The following is an 18047-nucleotide window of genomic DNA, read 5'->3' as shown; positions in this document are numbered from 1 at the left end:
TTCACTTTGGTTCATTAATATTGCACCTCTGCCACAGTTGATTGTGGAGGAGTTCTTCACCAGCGGAGATCACATGCTTGGACCCCGCGACTGGCTGATTACGTCAATCGCCAACCTGCAGCTTCACCACTTTCGCTATCTCCAGAACAAAGACCAGTCTAAACTTCAGCAGTTTTGAGAGTTGTGAGAGATTTCTGAAGCTCGCCTCATACACGCATCGCGCGCCTCAGGATGACGAGCTCCCGTAACGTTCAGTTCACCCCTCCTCCGTCGCCGCCTTCTCCGACAGCTTCCTTCTACGACGTCAGCGATGAAGAGGAGGACGAATACAATACCATCGCCCACGCCACCTCCAGAAAAGGCGTGAGGCTTCTGTTCTCCAAGAGCAAGGTGCGCCGGATCCGACATTTTCACTACGTTCCAAACTAATCAGTTGATGCTTTCAGGTCTACGTTCACCCCACTCCTTCGGCGAAAGACAACATACCCGGCTTCATCGCCCTCGTCCAACAAAAACCCCTACCCACCTCACAGAAAGACACACCTTCCAGCTCATCGAAAATTGACGCCTCCTCCTACCTCCTCGCTTGGGTTCCCGAGTCTGCCCTTGGTGATGCTTACGATACATACGTCAAAGTCGATCTCTCGGAAGACGACACCCCGCGCCAGAAATACCTAGTTCCCGCTCTCCCAGAAACAACGACGTTTAGAGATCCGATCGGTCTCTACGCATTTGCCGTTCCTCTATCACAGGTCTACTCATTGCTCGTACGGCCGCCAAGCTTGGGCTGGTGGTTTGGTAGTCTTGTGATCAATACCCGGGCAGGTGACAGCTTCCCGGCCCTCTTTTTCCATGACAGCGAATGCGAGTCGACAATACTGCAGAAGAAAAAGCGGACAAGGGAGTCATTCGATCCTTTTGGCGAAGATGGGAGCATATTCTGGGGCGGAGATGAGGTTCTGCGGTGGCTTCGGAATTACGCTGACGTGCAGCGCTCGACCGTGGACAATACTGTTTATCTGATTAACCCGTCGGAGGAAGACCAAATTTCATTCGGGAAGAAAGTACTTGTCGATGGCTCCTCCAGAAGATCGCAAGAGGAACCAGCGCCTCCGGCTCAAAAGCCCGCGCTGCACGATGCAGGCATGGATCCTTTCATGAAGGCAATCAAGGAGACAAGGTGGAAGGTCCTGGAATCACTAAGCAAGATAACGACATTCACGAGACGCACTGCCAATGAGATAGCTGACAACCCTATTATTCCACCCCAGGTCCGTCGCCTTTTGAGGACACCGGAAATTCAAACGCTACAGGAGGAGTTTGATAGTGCTAGGATATACCTTGCCCGGTGGGCGATGAGCATATCAGAGCAAAGCGAACGGGAAAGGAACCAGCGAATATGGACCGCAAAGGATGTTTTGGAGATGGAAAATAGCTCTGTTGGAGACTTCGAGATCCTGGACCTTGAGACCGGGAACATGTCGCTTAGCGAGCGGAGAAAGACGGTGACGCTCAAAGAGTGGGAAGGCTTTTTCGACCCCCGTACTGGGCGGTTGCAACTCACCGTCGACGAGGTCAAAGAAAGAATCTTCCACGGAGGCTTAGATCCAAATGATGGAGTTCGAAAGGAAGCGTGGCTTTTCCTCCTCGAGGTGTATCCATGGGACAGTACTCGTGACGAGCGTCAGGCCTTGATGAATTCACGGCGCGATGAGTATATTCGCTTGAAGGGAGCTTGGTGGGAAAGAATGGTAGAAGGTGACACCACTGCTGAACAGCAGGAATGGTGGAAGGAGCAGCGCAATCGAATAGGTAAGAGGTGGTCTCGTGGATCCATGTCTTTCTACTGACTCCTTGCAGAGAAAGATGTCCATCGTACGGACCGGACAATTCCTCTGTTTGCTGGAGAGGATATTCCTCATCCAGACCCAGATTCTCCGTTCGCAGATGTCGGGACAAACGTGCACCTCGAGCAAATGAAAGATATGCTCCTTACGTACAACGAGTATAACAAAGACCTAGGCTATGTTCAGGGCATGAGCGACCTGCTGGCGCCAATCTACGCCGTCATGCAGGACGACGCAGTCGCATATTGGGCCTTTGTCAACTTCATGACCCGAATGGTACATCTCAAGGTCCCTTAACACTAGCCAGCCCTGTTAACCACTTCTTAGGAGCGAAACTTTCTCCGCGACCAATCCGGAATGCGCGCTCAACTCCTCACCCTGGACCATCTTGTCCAACTCATGGACCCCCAGCTCTACCTCCATCTCCAGTCCGCCGACAGCACAAACTTTTTCTTCTTCTTCCGCATGCTGCTTGTCTGGTACAAGCGAGAATTCGAATGGGCAGACGTCCTCCGCCTCTGGGAGACGCTATGGTCTGACTACCTAACCAGCAACTTCCACCTCTTCATCGCCCTCGCCATCCTCGAGAAGCACCGAGACGTCATCATGGACCACCTCAAGCAGTTTGATGAGGTCTTGAAATATAGTACGTACCTGACCTCCTTCCAGGACACTCTCCATAAATTCCTACTAAGTAAACCAGTCAACGAACTTTCCAACACAATGGACCTCCTCCCCATCCTCGCCCGCGCAGAATCCCTCTTCCACCGCTTCGGACGCGCCGTCGAAGCAATCGACAAGAAGAACAACTTCCCCGCTCCATCAAATCAAGCTCAACAGCGCAAACCTCACTCCGAGTCACAGTCCCAATCCTCATCTAACCAAACCAACAAGGGTAAATCCCCTCAACGGCTATCAGCTTCAGCTTCAGCCTCAGTTTCAGGTACCAGTACATCAATTTCAAAATCGGGTGCAGGTGATAAGCCTGATACGAGAGTCATATCACCCGAGCTGCGAGATCTCTTTAGGAAAGACGTTTACTGGAACCAGCAGACCTCGGACTCTGTTGCCGCTGGGCCTGGGGCTGCGGCTGCGGCTGCGAAGCCCTAGATCGGATTTGCTTTGACCAAGGTATCATTATGACCTAGCTAAGATAGACCGACCAAGAATTTGACAAATGGAGGTCCAAGGCGATCTCGGTCTGATATAGTTTGTGACGACTCCGCGCTATATTTCCTCACTTTTCTTCTCACCCTCATCCATCACGCTTCATTCCGATGATGACCTTTGTCATTTGCTTTCATCTTCATCTTCTATCTTCCATCTTTTGTGTTCTTAGCAGTGTACATTGCGGTTGGATTAGCGGCGTTACGGTATTGTTACCTTGTGGCTTTGATGATATGATCAGATTTGGTACGGACTATTTAATCTCATCAATTTATTTTTAATTCATATACATTGAAATGTAGGCCGTTAAGTACCTGAATATTTTGACCAAGTAGATCTTACATCCTCTAATGGAGATACGCAAACTATACTACAGAAATAGGACATCGAGGTACTAAAATATGCAATGCATTTGAAACATAAACATGTATGTACTGTACTGTACTCTATGGTCTTCTAAATCAGGACCAAAAGACAAAACTAACTACCTAGCCTAACCGAGGGTATCTTTCTGCAAAACCGGATAGTAAATACAAGAAAACAAACAAAAAGCAACAGATAACAAAATGTACCGTGTGCTAAAAATATAAGAAGTGTATAAACAAGCAATTCAAAAACCAAATGTCCAATATAAGAATGGTGCCCATGCCTGATATGCAACCCGCTAAACAGCTGAAAGGAGGATGAAGATGGTAAACAACGAAACGCTCAAACGATGCAAAACAGAAGATAATGAAGCGGAAGTAAAATTTTCCGATGCTGTCGATATGAAAACCCTGGTTCAGGGTATAAGAGGCCATGGTAAGGGCAAGCCGAGCATGAGGTAGAGAAAATAGAAGGCAGAGATTAGGTATGCGATGATGATAATTCTCAGCGGCTATCGTAAGCCGCGCAAGACAACGCGCTTGCTGGAGCCGGCTTTGCCGATGTCACTGATACTCCGTGACTTGGGCAACGTAGGCGTCGGGTTTCCCTCAGCATCATTCTCTGGAGACGGCAGGGTGTACTTGAGCGGCCTGAGAGAAGAGCTCCGTCGGGCCTGGCCAAGGACATCCTCGACCCAGGCCTCGCTTTCTGGGCTAATGTGGGAATGCTTTGCGCGCGGCTTTGGTCCAGCGAGACCAAGGGGCATAGCGGGTGCCCCGGGAGATCCATGGCGGGCTTCGCTAACGGACGACATTGCGCCCGCGGAGACGTTAGATGAGACGGATAATCGGCGGCCAGGGAAATTGGTGGAAGTAGGGGAGAACGAGACGTTAAGAGCATCACTGGCAGCGCTGGGTCTCCTGAGATCGCCCATGTCAGAGACGTTAGATGACCGTCTGGTTTTCCGAACCGCCAGCGAAGAAGATGGGCGGTTGCTAAGGACTGAGCGAGGTCGAGCCGGTATAGGGCGTCCGCTGCCCGATGGCACCCGGCTCGAGGGTGGCGAATAGGATGGGGAATCGCGAGAAGGGAGTCCTTCGACCTCTACGCGAGGTGTCTCCGATACGTGTCGACGCCCATGATGGATGGCATATTCGCGCAGGTATTCAGCCAAATCGGCCCATCCACCGCCAACTCTCACCATGACACGTTCTCCGTTTTCGCCAACCGTCCGGACAAAGAGTTTGGTGGGAGCAGATTTGCCTCCGCGGTGCAGATGATAGAGTTTCACTGAACTCTCTTCTGGGGCATGAGACTGTCTCCTGCGAGTCATCGCAGGCCGAAGTGTAAGCGATGGGGCGGGGGTGAAGCTGCGGGTCGGAGTGCCCTGAGGCGAGTCTGAGCGTAACCTTTCGCGTCTGAATGGAACAGAGGATGTTACTGAGATTGCATCATCGTCGTGGTCGGCTGGAACGAGATGGATATGTCCCGGAAGAGAGGTGAGGATCGAGTTGATCTTCTCATCCATTTGGTCTTTAGGTCGGGTTGGCGGTCTGCTCACAGAGGAGGCCCGAGATCTGGGTTTGCCTAGACTAGTCGACGAGAAATTGCGGGGCAGGGCGTTGGATTTGTAAGGACCAATGCTCTCAAGGCTGAGATGAGCAGTCAATTGTTTCTTGAGACGTGCCGTGGTGATGTTACTGGGCGGTTCAACCGGCGTTGAATCCTTACGTGGGTTCTTGATTGACGACTTCCCAATGCGTTTATGGGCTTCTGGCTGTGCGTCACTGGAAATGTCAGAGTCGGGCCCAGAGCTGGCTTCGCGTGTGGGCGCAAGATGTTGAACGTCAGACCTCCTCATAGTGCTGGTTGAATTTGTGGATCTAGACTTGAGACGTCTTTTTGCGGGTGATTTCTTCTTCCCTGAGGATCTAGGACCGAAGATGTCATCCTCATTAGCAGGTTCCGTGTCGAAGCTCTCGTCAAGGCTTTCGTTGATAAAACGTTGCAGCGGTAGACTGAGTGCTCGATTATGGGTGAAAGGATCTCGTGGAGATGGTTTTTGGGCGTCCAAATGAACCAATCGATCCTCTCGTAAAGTATGGTCGTTGTTCTGGCGCGTGAGCTTGGATAGTCTATAGTCTTTCGCAAAGTGCGGCGGCGTCTCAAGCAGCAGCGGTGTCCCATTGGATGAAGACGTTCGCGGCTCTGGCATCTCCGGGCTTGACACAAGCGAAGGGTAGTCCGATAGAGAGCCGTCAGACGCATTCGATGTTCTTCGGACACGGAGTTTCTGCTTGTGTTTGTCCAGATCTAGTAGCCCAGGACGAATCTTGGACAGCTTAATAGGACTGTCCAAAGGCTTCTTTGACGCGTTCTTCTCATCCTGTTCAGGCTCCTCGGAAGGTTGTCGTTCTGTAGACTTTTTGCTACTATCGTGCGGTACAAAGAGATTTAGAAGCGACGCCACATTGTCTTGAGGAGGCGTTGCACAGCGCTCATGGACTTTGGGAGAATAGGTTTCTGGGGGCGCGCTTTCAATCACAGCAGTCTCGTGCGTGGTAGGTTCGACCTCAGCTGGCTCTAGTTGACGGTAGTTATCGTTCTTGGTTGGCGACGCACGCTCTTCGCCGACTCTCTCCGCTGAAGAAACATCACTGCTCTGATCATGTGGTGAGGTCTTGGCTTTGTCGTCTAGAGCGATAGGCTCGAGGTTTTCACTGGCCTCTGATACGCTATTACCCGTTGATATAGCAGCGTTATTCTCAGAAAGCGCATCAACCGCCGGGAAGTCTTGGGATAGAGTTGGCAGTTGAGTTGGATGGGTTTCCTTGGACCGAGGGGCTTGTTCTTGCGGACAAGGTTCGTTGGGGAGCAACTGCGCGGATTCGGCCATATTGGTCATTGCCTCAGCTCGCACTGGGTCGGCGCTTGATGTATCTGTGGAAGGGATGGGCTGACCAGGAGTCCGCAGTTCTTCGAGGCTATCTTCCTCGTTGAAAGTGGGTGCAGGACGCGACATATCTTCCGAATAGGATATCGCCGGTGTTTCAGAATCCGCATCGGCAAGACGCTCAGTGAGCGATATTTCAGTAGGTTTTAGAGGCTCTTCGGCACGAGAATCGTCAACAGGCTTGTTTTCCAGTTTGATGTCACGGCGCGGAATATCGGACTCCGTCACTACCTCCCCCTCCAAGGTTGAGGCAAGCTCCGCACTCGGCTCGTTTGAAAGACGCGAATATTGTTGGACCGGTAGCACATCGACAGGCTGCTGAGCCGTATTCTTTTCTTGTTTAATATCGATTGACAGTTTATCCGGGCTCATTTCTGGCTCTATACTGGTGACTGCAGGAAGCTTGTCGTTGGCCTTCTTGGGGAGAGGCAGAGATTCTGCTATTGGTGACACACCAACAGACGACTGTGACGCATCCTCGTTGACGTCAAGGTTACCATCGAACTGATTCGGCTGTACTGGCATTTCTGCGCTCGGATCGGTGAGTAGCTCATCGTTTGACTTCTCAGACGTGTGCGTTAGCTCACCAACTGGCGAAGCCTGGGTTGATTTTTCAGTGTGAGCATGGACATTTTCGGCGATATCTTGTCTTATCGTATTGGCGACCACGGGGATTTCAGAGACCGCATCCAATTGCATGCTCAGTATAGTGTCCAAAACTTCCCGCGAATCACCGAAGTTTGAAGGTAATGGCGAAGGCGAATAAGGCGCAGTCTTTGTTTCCGTAACGGATGGACTAGCAATACTACCAGCAGTCTGAGAAGGCGGCCGAGAGAATGGGCTGCCCATTTCCTCAACGATGGTTTCCATTGGCGGAGTGCGTCCGATCTGCAAGGGTGCAAGTCGAGCATGTGAGATGGGGATAATTTCAGGTTCATTGTCGGTGTCGGCTGAGTCCAGAGAATCCATTGAAGGAGAAAGCGGCTCGACGTTGGTACCAGCAGGAGACTCCTCAGGGTCTCTATTTTCTGACATTTCTTTCAGAGCGGTTTCCGGTTTTGATTTATCGTCATTAGATCGAGCTGACAGCCGGCGCCATTCGTTCTCGACTGTCCGTTTCTCAGCTTGCATGACCCAGGAAGCAAAGTCGGCCTCGGCAGATTCCAGGTCGTCAATCCAGTCCTCAGGGAGAGAATCCTCACGCCCGTCCAGTGAATCGAGTATACGGTCCATTCTCCGGCCCGCTGACACCACGGTCGACTCCAAAGCAGCTCGCTTAGCATGATAGTTGGCAAAAGAGTATAAGACATCCTTCTCGGTCGGTGGAGTCGTAGACTTCAATAGATCCAGAGCACAATTCAGCTCTGACCTAACGGACCGCAGGCTATGTAGCAGCCCCGGTATCTGCCGGACGACCAAGAGTCGTACATCCCAGGCAGAGAGGAGAGCATTCAGGCGGGATAAGAGCGGCAAAGCTCGGAGAATCGTAGCAGTAATGACAGCGGTAAAGTCACTCAATTGAACATAGCTAAGTGGGGGAGGCACGGACATAGTGCTGTTGGCTGACGAAGGCCGAGACCGGCCTGGAATGTGGGCATTGAGGACGTGCTCCTTCAATTCCTCGACGTCAAGACTGTCCATTCCATCACGGATCTCTTCGATCCGTTTCTCATATTCCTCAATAACCGTCGCTGGGAGGCTTCCATAGTATATGGATCTTTCCGCGTCGGACGGGGGAATGAACCCCTTTCCAAGCTGGGCTTCCGTTCGTTTCGGCCATGTCCACGCGTGCACTTCTCTATACCATTGTCCGAGCTTCTGAGCAGCTATCGCGGCGCGTATTCCGAGGGCTCGTTCTGTTGGTGAGGCCTGAAGGATGCTCTTGGATAGGATATCGTGGGCGGCCTGTTCGTTCTTCGGGATTGCGTCGGTAGATGAAAGAGCTTGCAGGGTTGATTCTGGTGATAGATTTCCAAGGAGGGGGTCCACGACGTGATATTTGGGTACGGCGAGGTGATTTGAGCTCTTGGGGGCCAACGTGGGGGGCGCCTGAAACGGCCGGCGAGGTGGACTGACGCGGCTCGCCATGTCGAGCTCAGGCTTTTAGGATATGGTCGAGGATTCAAGGGTGTTTCAAGTTCTGAGTTCAGTATAGAGGGGTGATCGACGGAGGTCGCGCTGTGAAATCAACAATAGGAGAAACGAAGCGTGGATGAAGAGCAAGCATGCTGAGACGCGATCTCACCGAGCTCGTCTAGCTGGACTGCTGAAGGTAGCTGGAGGTGGATAAGGAGGCGCGATAGGCGAGATCAAATTTGAGGGAGCGGAGAGGGGATGAGAGAGGGGAGAGTGATTGACTGGAAATCGTGAGATTTTGGTGCAAGAGAGGATGAAGCAGAGATGCAGGTGTGGTGTGGTGTGGTGAGGTGGTGATAGTTGGAGTTGGATCGAGGGGAGGAACGAGCGTCAACAATGAAAACGAGTGGATGGGGGACGGTCCAGCTCTGTCTGGAAACAACACATAGGGCCCCAAGGCGAACTAAGAATAAGCAACCAATAAGTTCCAAAGGAGAATTGAGGGCGGCTGGTTCGCTTTTAGTTTTCACGATCTCGCTGGTTTTTTCACAACGCGTCAAGTGGAGCGGCGCCAAAAGGGGTCGGCAATTTCGCACTATTGGCCTCTAGTATACAGGATGCCCCGTAGTTACTCCGTCGCCCTCAATCTATAATCTATTTTAACAAGCCTAGATGCCATGGGGATAACAAAAACAACTTCTTCCTCAATCAGGAGCTCGGTCTCGTGCATAGGTCGCTGATGCTCTACAGAGCATCTACAGCTTCGGTCTGGCGCGCCCGGCCTCCTCAGACAGGATTATCTGGTTCGCGTTAGAGGTCGTGTTTGCAGCACACAAACTTGATGTCCCCGCTGGAGAGCCTCAAATTCTGAGAATGGAGCCCTCTCATCAGAACAGCTGGTCTGAAAGCTTGACACTGATAGGGCCCCCTTGCATCTGGCAGCAAACTGTGACTGGCATCATAGCTTCATAAGGCACCCTTCATATCCTGTTGCCCTTCCCGTAACTCCTGTTTGATGCTCGTTTGCAACAGTCATTTCGTCCAGAGCTCCGACATTCCCGGCATAGTGGTCCTGTGGATACCGTCATAGTAATGATGTCCACCCATGCGTTTGATGTAGACAAGTCGAGGTCGCGTAAGGAGTGTGCTTCGAAGTTCTGGAACTCCAGCCTCCTGGCGTGCACTCTGCAGCCACGGAGCAAGGAACGCGTCTAACCCTTGACACAAATGACACGAATTTGCGCATAAGTGAGTGGGCGCATCACGGTTGGCCCGCCTCAGGTGGCTCGAAAGAAGGAGCAGGAGTTTTGTCGCAGGCCAGCCATGAGTGTACCTGCAGCTGGTGATATCTGCCTATCGGTATGAGCTTGTTCAAAGCGATATGATGCGTCCAATATAGATTTGGTCCTTCGACTTGGTTCACGCAATCCTAGTGTTAAGATGGTGAGAATCAATCAAGCACATTGGCAGAAAACCAGGATTGTTGTAAACATAATCTTGAGCCAAACCACCCACCATAATTCCCCTGCACGTACAAGACGAACCTGGTCCCGAAATTGTAACAAAAACTAAGAGTTGATATTTGAGAAAGTAGCGGTTGTGATAGAGCCATGAGGCTGGCCGCTGGAAGGAGCTTGGAGCTTCAACCTAACGTTCCCCACAGCAATCTCGACCATCAACGATTCAGCGCCAACCTCACTTCCGATTCTTCTAGACTGCCAGCCTTGGGTAGCACATAGCTAATCCAAGCCTACATCCCTTTGAAAGAGAGATAATGCAACAATGAAAAAATGCGGTTCCGCACTCAAGTGGTCAATACCGCCACCTTCACCAGTACGTGTCAAGCCCAACCGCGTCATATCGCGTGCCCATTATCAACCTCATCTACGTCGGGACTAACCACACAAGCAGAACTAGTCGGCTCCCTCTCCTCCCTCGGCAAACTCTGCTGGATGCGCCTCGAGGAGTCCGTCGTCCGGTTTACCATTATCCCCGACCAAGGAACTCAGGTATGGGCGCAATTACCTGTTGTATGCACCTCCTTCAGCTCCATATTTTAAACCAAACCCAACTAAAAGACCTCTAGGAATCCATCTTCGAAGACACAGACTACACCCTCGAATCCAACACAGGAGTCATAAACCTCGAAGTCCCACTCAGCGCCCTCCACCGCGCTCTGCGCTCCGCAGCCGGCGCAAAATGGGTGCAGTTGCGGCTGACGAAGAAGGGCAAGGTCCCGCTTCTTGCATTAACGATTAGGACGAAGAGTTGGACGAGGAGTGCGAATCCTCTGGGGATCGCTAATCCTGGTGAAAGCGGTACTGTTGATAGCTCCGGTTCTATGAACGAGCCCACTATGCCCGCCGAAGCAGGGTCCATGGGCCCCCCAGCAGTCCCGGGGCCAACAGGTCGCCGCGAACGCGAAACATTCATTACGCAAGAAGTCCCCGTCAAGGTCCTCCACGAGTCGGCAGTAGACGGTCTGCATGAACCGCGCTGTCGTGATCCTGATGTCCACATTATCCTTCCCGACCTATTCCAGCTGAAATCTATTTCTGAGCGCTTCACTAAGCTCGCTGCCGACAGCTCGCCAAAGGCTGCTGCTGCCGCAGCAGCAGGAACAGTCACATCAACCCTAACCTCCGAACATCCCGCCGGAACTATTCCCGGCACAGGCGTCTCGCCGAAACTCGAGTTGAGCGCAAACATGCACGGCAGCCTTCGTCTTGCTGTCGCAACAGACGCACTCAAGATCTCGAGTGTGTGGAGCGATTTGCATAATCCGGCGCTTGATCCTAGTCAGCTCTCGCAGAGCCAGATGGAGCAATTGCCTAGTGAGCGGATGAGGAATTTGCCCGGGGATGATGAGAGTGGGTGGGCGAAGGTGCGTATTGATGGGAGGGACTGGGCGAGGGTCTTGAGTGTGGGACGGTTGAGTCCTAAGGTTGTTGCTTGTGAGTTGTGATTCTCTGCTTCTTAGGATGTCAGTGCTATGAAGGAAGGAAGGTATTGACTGCGGTTGGTTTGGGTTGACAGGCTTCATTCATGAGACTGCGCTGGTTCTCTACGTCTATCCGCCTAGTGGGTATGATGAGCAAGATTCTTGCTTAACGGTATGTTCTCACACTGGGCGTCGTGTCTCGTCATCTAGTCACATTCGGGAGCAACTAGAGCTAACGAGCGCAGTACTATATCAACTCTTACCTAAATTAACTTATCGGGGCAAGTATAACACGATCTACACTTCCTCCATTTCGAGTCCAAAGTAATGAAATGAGAATAATGTCAGATACGAATCATCAAGTGGTATTATTATATAGAAGATCATGTTTCATAAACAAGCAGGCGTTAGATCAGGTCCATCCTCTTGGAGACCCAACCCAAAGCATTGCCATCATGACATCGACATAGGAAAGAACACAAGAAAAGAAAGAAAAATGAAAAAGAGGACATTTAAAACAAACGTTCAGAAGGGGAAGGGGGTAAATATACATGAGAGCGTAGCAGAAGAAAAGAACATCAAGATACAATGACACAGTGAATCAGTCGAGGCATCGAAAGCAGAAAACGCCCGAGAAAAGTCAGACCATACAAATTCTAGGTATGTATGGCATGCAGTTTGCAGCGATGCAGTTGAAAGTTCAGCGATGCAACAAAACAAGGGTATACACTTCACTTCACTTCACTTCACCAAATGCAAAGATGAGGGAAACCTGAGTTTCCGGGTAATATAATGCTAGGTTCAAGTTCGACCAGAAGCAGGCGTTCAAGTGAAGGGCCCCAGCTTACTGCGCCATCACATCAACATACCGACCCTTTTTCCTACCTCGAGCAGTAGCACCCTTACGCGCCGCCGGGGCTCCGAGTAAGTCGTCAATTGAAGCGGCATGGCTCAAGGAAGTCGACGGCCTAGGCGGAGGACCAGCGGAACTTCCAGGGCGAGAGTCAGGAGCACCAGCAGGTGGGACGGCACCGGTGGACACAGATCGCGCGGGACCCAAGGCAGGCGTTGGCGGAAGACCAAGTGAAGATGCCGGGCTGCTCGATAGTGGTGGGGGAGGAGCGCCCGCGGATGACGGGGGTCGGCTGCCAGCTCCTACTGGCACGGGCGGACGGGGCATGCTGCTATTGCTCGCGGTTCTGCTGGGAGGGCCAGGAGCCTTTGGAGGGGGCGGCGTGGCACGCACTTCCGTAGCACTATTAGGATCCTTCTTGTTGACCCATTTCTTCAGGTCTTTATCGTAGTAGAATGAACTCTCCTCTCCGAGCTTCGCGCGAATCGGCTTTCCGGCAGCGGCATTGGCGTCTTCTTTGTTTCCGCCTTTGATCCATCCCCACCATGAGCTCTTTGCTGGAGCAGCTTTTTTAGCTATACGACGTTAGCGAGATTGTCTTTACAATGCATGGAGGGGGTAACTTACCATCGGCTTCCGCTGCTTTTCGGAAAGCTTCATCAGCTTCCCGGTCCTTACGGGCCTTCTCAGCCTTCTTCAGAGCTTCAGCACGAGCCTCGAAGTCATCGTCGTCACGATCGTCCATGGCTGACTTCTTGCGCGGCTTCTCATCCTCAGAGTCCTCAGTTACTTCTACTGCCGGTCCAGTGCTCGAAGGCGGCTCGTAGCCAGAGCTAACAGGGGGCATATACCCATCAGCCTCGCTTACTTGAACATCCGGTGCGACCGCGTTGCCAAATGACTGATCAAAAGAGTTCTGGAAGCCAGGTTGGTAAGGCGAGTCCTGTGCGAAGAGGCCTTGCGGTGCTGTTGTTTGCTGAGGGGCTTGCTGGCCCATATCTTCCTCAACAGGCGCAAGAGGGGGCATGTACGATGTCTGAGGAGGCGTAGACTGATACCCAACAGATGGAGATCCATAGAACGGACCCCCTGTGAACGGGCTCTCAGAAGGGGGCGCGTACTCCTGCGACTCACGCCGCTGACCATACGGGAGTCCGAATGAGGCAGACCTCTGAGAGTCAAGGGATGATCGGCCGCGGCCTTGGTCAGGTGAGGCATTGGGCGCGTATTGGTTGTTCGGTGCATAGCGCGAAGGCCCAGCAGACGGAATTGGCTGTGCTGCAGGCATAGGGTACTGGCCGTAGATATCCGTCACGGATGGCGAACGACTGACAGTAGGGGTGCCAGACATTTTAGCAAATGGGCCAATATCTGCTTCTCCACCCTTGGAGCCCGTCGACGCGGCGTCGCTGTCGTCGCCGGCAACGAAGTTACTGAATCTATTCCACATCGACGAGGAAACCTTCTCCATGCTCGGCTTCGATATCCACGACCCTCCTTCTCCGGTAGTCTGCTTGAGCCGTGCTGATAATTCGTCGACACCAAAGAACAAGTGCTGATTGTGGTAGCCCGATGGCTTCGTGGTGGCTTTGAGAGCAGCGGCAATAGCATCGCAATATTGCTGGGCTTCAGACTTGTGCCCTTGATCCACAAGCGACCAGGCGTGGACAAGCTTGAATGCCAGGAGATGGGGAAGTGTAGAGGTGGGAGATCCAGCCAAGACAGATGTAGCAAACTCATACGCTTCGGTAAGTAGGATAGCATCATCATCCAGCAAAGCCGAAAGCGAAGAATGAACATGGTCCACGCCAAGGAGGACGATGTTTGCCTGGTGGTCATCTGGACCTCCAAATAGCGCTGCCCGTGAGAAGATAAGGCAAATGTGGGCTGCTTCTACCCGACCGTAGGACAATAACAGCCGACCAAGCGCCAACAGCGCCTGGTGATCGTCAGGACACCGGTTACTCAGTACCAAGCCCAGGGTATCCTTCCAAGATTCGAGCCCAGCAAGAGCATCCTTGGATGTCCCCTGTCCATCGACCTTGCTGACCAGCTGGAATCCAGCCCTTGCGGAGGGAGGAACAAGTTCATCAACACTCTCTTCGAAGTTGCCAGCAAAGATCTCATATAGAGCGGCAAGTGACTCGGAATTACCGGTCGCAGACCTGACTTCCCGCCTGATGAACTCCTGAACGAGTTGCTTCCAGATGGACTTATCCAGTGTCGAGGCGATAATCATAGCGTGCCCCCAGAGTCGCTCGTCGGCCGCTTTCCAGACTGCCTTTTCTCGCTCACCAAGCAGCAGGTTATTGTGGATTTCGCCTAATGACTTATCGCCAGCATCCGATTGAGAGGCAGCAGTCAGTGGCTCGGCAGCGAAGGACTGAACGGAGTCGCCAAATGTAGGTTCCGAGTCTGCTGTCTGCAGGTGTGGGAAGATCACACTCCTCAGGGACTTCTGCAACTCAGGAGTGCTTTGCGCGCCGCCATCATGCTCAACCAGAACACGGACAGCCTTCCACAACAGAATCTTCTCGTCATGGCGCTTATGAGCGTCAGGATAGGCCTGGAAATGTTGCGGGACACCCTCATTCTCGAACGCCGCGATCTTGCTTGAAAGCCACGAAGCCAAATCCTTCTTCTTGGACTTGTTCCTCAGGGGACCTGGATGCTGCACAATGCTTCCTGTTGACAAAACCACGTCGCGAAGCTGGCTGGTCTTGATCTCGCCTGGCATAGACTTGATCTTGGGAACGGTTTGTCCTGCGCTATACCGTGGGATATGCTTGGGAAAGCAGGAGAGAACAGTGCCGCCGAAACCGAACTTGAAGATCGGCGCTCCTCTCCACCTCTCCAAAGCATCTAGTTCCTGTCCATCACTCGGTGGAATGAACTCAAGCGACTGTGCGACTGGGCGAGCCTGGCTCAGGCTTGGCGCAGGTGCATATGAGTTAGAGGCCTTTGTCGGCGAGCTGGGTGCGTGAGCCGATGCAGGCCTTTTAAGAGGATCAATAGTGGGCACAGATAATCCAGGGCCTGCTTGTTGTTGTTGGGTAGGAGACTGCGTCTGTGATCTCCGGGGCGGAACAAATGATGAGCCCTCAGGAGGGGGTGTGTATGTGGAGGGAGCACCGTTGTTGACCCGGCGGGAGAACTCTTCTATATATGAAGGTGGTGCATATGGGTGCCTGGGTGGCGATGTCGGCTGGAATTTAGCAGGCGCATCCGCAGCGCCATTCGCAGCGGCTTGATTCGCAGGAGCGTTCTGTTGCGTAGACCGAGGTGAATGAACATCTGTATCGATATGAGGCGGCTGAATATCAACAGGAGAGATAGGCTGGGGTAGGGAAGATTTGCGGAGTTCATTTGGTTGATAAGAGACTTTCTCATGGTGGGCTAGCGGGCTAGAAGTACGCGGTTGAAACGGCAGAGCGACAGGCTGGCCCGGAACACCAACAGGCTGCGAAGCATAGCGCTGCGGAGGCGGAGGCCCAGCTAATGGCGGTGGGGCTGGAGAGTATCTCGGAGAAGCAGGTGGCTTGGCCCCAGGCTGCAATGTCGGTGGCTTTGGGGAGTACCGGTTGGAGAGACTAGGTACAACAGGTGCGCTTGAAGAGAGCGAACCTGGAGCAGTAGCATACGGACCCAACCTGTCGGGCTGCTGTAATTGAGGTTGAGCAAAGTCACTAGACGCGTGCGCATTAGGCATGGCGACTGGTTGACCTGGTGGCGGCGGAGGCGCCTGCGAGAGCGCAGGACTTGTCGTGCTGTGATTTGGCGTGTATCGTCCTGAGCTGGCAGGCCGCGAGCGAGCTCTAACAGGAGGCAATGGCAGCTCCTCGTAGAAGTTCTTAGGGGTAGGTACAGCCGCCGAAGCCGCTGTTGAGGCCGCTGGCGGTGGCATAGCGCCGGTACCGAGAGGCGGTGTTGGACCTGCAGACGACGTCGGTGGTGGTGGTGCCGGGATGCTGCTGCTTCGAGGTGGTGGTGTGGGCAATGTGGCAGCCGGCGTTACCATTGGCCTGGGGGCAGGTTTTCGACGCGGAGCAATATCTTCTGGGAGGTCATAAGGTGACTTGTAACCTTCTTTCGAGCGCTCCGCAAAGCTCTCGGCTCTGTTCATAGGAATAGGATGTGGAGGTCGGGGCTGGAAGTAGTTTCCAGTTTGGGGAGCACTCGTACCCAGAGAGGCCCCTGCAACCGGGACACCTACCAGATCTGATGTGGATGGCTGGTGAGGCACGTACGCATTCTGCGTCGCCTTGGGTCTGCTGGCGGTGTGCGGCGTCCCGAATGGACTTCCAAGTCCTTGCGCAGCAGGGTCCATGGCATCACCATTGACCTTTTGAGCATCCTGGGCTTCTTCCACAACCTCATCCTCTAGGAGAAGGTCATCGTCGTCGAGCTCCGCCTGCCATTTAGCAGCAAGATCCTCCTCCACCGGGGCAACCTCAAGGTCATCATCAGATAACTCTGCCTGCCACGCCGCAGCCAGATCGTCCTCCTGAGTCGCTGGAGCTGCTGCCGCCGGTTCCTGTGCCATTTGAGGGGATTGTGAAGCCGCTGCCGCTAGAATGTCGTCGAACTCTTCAGCAGTAGGAGAAAGTGGGCTAGCAATCGCATCCTGATTCGCGCCCAAAGAGTCCATCACTTGAGACGTGCTCTTCCGGTGAACATGGAACGGGCCCTGTGGTTCCTTCTCGGACTCCGGCTTTTGGGCGGAGCTAAAGAATCCATCATCGTCATCGTTATCGCCCTCAAAAACAGCATCAATCTGACTCGGCTGAGGTGCCGTCGCCGTCGCCGTCGCCGTCGTCGTCTGCTCAACCGGACTCTCCACCGAATCATCCAACAACGGCACGCCCTCTTCGAATCGCGACTCCTCTGGCGGGAAATAAATCGGCTTCGTCTGCGTCTTCAGTTGGTCGAAGAAGTCATCATCTCCATGATCAACACTCTTCGGGCTGCCCCAAAGGTCGTGATTCGTACTGCTAACTTCTCCGTTGATTGATGCAGGGTGACTCGGTGTTTGCTGGTGATTGGACCATTCCGCATCAAGGGAGCCACCGGCCACGGCGTTCTCCGACGTGTCCTCTATCTGGTGAGTCTGCACTTCCGGTACATATCCGTCCTGTTGTGATGTCTGTAATTCCGGATGTGCGTGTAGACCACCCTCTTCAACCGTAGGCGTAGGCTCAGACTGGGGCTCGAAAGGGTTCGGCCCCTCGCTGTCACCACCCGCCGCAGAGAACAGCTCCGCGGCCTCTTCCCGAAACTCCGCCTGTGTTTCGGCCCGGCCAAAGGGTTCTTCGTTGGACGTCGGCGGTACCGGTGCCTCTGGCGTTTCTAAAGCCGCCGAGGATTCGACATTTGAGTCTTCAGTTGCGCTCGCGGCGCTATCTTGCGCGGTTGGCGATGCAGGGGGTAATGGCACGGGAGCATCTTCTGTCGGCGCGGACGCGACGGGAGTCTCTAGGTCGTCATTGTCCGATCGGAGCGCCGGATTCCATACGGCGGATGGCTCGATCTGTTCCATGGCTGCGAGGTACTAGGTCTGCCATTTGCGATAGGATGTCAGTATGGCCGTCGGGCGCGAACATGACACGTTCGGCCTTCTCCAACTCCAAGGTACGTGTGGCAGACAACTTACGGTACTCAGCCCGAGGATCGGAAAATAGGCGTAGATTCCGGCGACATGAAAAGCAAAAAGGGAAAGAGAAAATACGGGAGAAAAATCTAGGACAATTCTGCGAAATCAAAAACCCAATTACAAGAGATAAGGAGAAACCTGGGACTTCATGATTGCGTGGCGAAAAGCAGCTGTCAAGCGCTCCTGACGCTGAT

The 18047-nt window shown here is 53.1% G+C and overlaps 4 protein-coding genes across 4 annotated transcripts; 2 read left to right on the top strand and 2 right to left on the bottom strand.

Moving 5' to 3' along the window:
- Positions 1-231: 231 nt before the first annotated feature.
- On the top strand, positions 232-3593 carry BDV17DRAFT_299122 (GTPase-activating protein GYP7; the record flags this gene model as incomplete). The annotated part of the gene is made up of 5 exons (XM_073763820.1): positions 232-390; positions 447-1812; positions 1861-2123; positions 2175-2493; positions 2551-3593. 5 exons carry the CDS (start codon positions 232-234, stop codon positions 2955-2957), a joined length of 2514 nt encoding a protein of 837 aa, XP_073614333.1. The 3' UTR covers positions 2958-3593.
- BDV17DRAFT_124280 (GAS2 domain protein) lies at positions 3335-8613 on the bottom strand. Its single transcript, XM_073754052.1, has 2 exons — positions 6921-8613; positions 3335-6860 (listed from the first exon to the last, which is right to left on the bottom strand). Exons 1-2 carry the CDS (start codon positions 8419-8421, stop codon positions 3892-3894), a joined length of 4470 nt encoding a protein of 1489 aa, XP_073614332.1. The 5' UTR covers positions 8422-8613; the 3' UTR covers positions 3335-3891.
- A 996-nt stretch (positions 8614-9609) lies between these two features.
- On the top strand, positions 9610-12198 carry BDV17DRAFT_124155 (checkpoint protein HUS1 family protein). Its single transcript, XM_073754050.1, has 5 exons — positions 9610-10242; positions 10321-10439; positions 10496-11363; positions 11446-11522; positions 11596-12198. Exons 1-5 carry the CDS (start codon positions 10200-10202, stop codon positions 11620-11622), a joined length of 1134 nt encoding a protein of 377 aa, XP_073614331.1. The 5' UTR covers positions 9610-10199; the 3' UTR covers positions 11623-12198.
- On the bottom strand, positions 11596-17991 carry sec16 (COPII coat assembly protein SEC16). The gene is made up of 3 exons (XM_073754051.1): positions 17854-17991; positions 12831-17757; positions 11596-12778 (listed from the first exon to the last, which is right to left on the bottom strand). The coding sequence occupies exons 2-3, from the start codon at positions 17737-17739 to the stop codon at positions 12195-12197; spliced, it is 5493 nt and encodes a 1830-aa protein (XP_073614330.1). The 5' UTR covers positions 17740-17757; positions 17854-17991; the 3' UTR covers positions 11596-12194.
- Positions 17992-18047: the final 56 nt, after the last annotated feature.

This window comes from Aspergillus undulatus (assembly GCF_047715775.1).
Source record: "Aspergillus undulatus strain CBS 261.88 unplaced genomic scaffold BDV17scaffold_33, whole genome shotgun sequence".
Classification (NCBI taxonomy): Eukaryota; Fungi; Ascomycota; class Eurotiomycetes; order Eurotiales; family Aspergillaceae; genus Aspergillus; species Aspergillus undulatus.
Note: the sequence above shows the minus strand (reverse complement) of the source record. Positions and strands in the feature narration are given on the sequence as shown.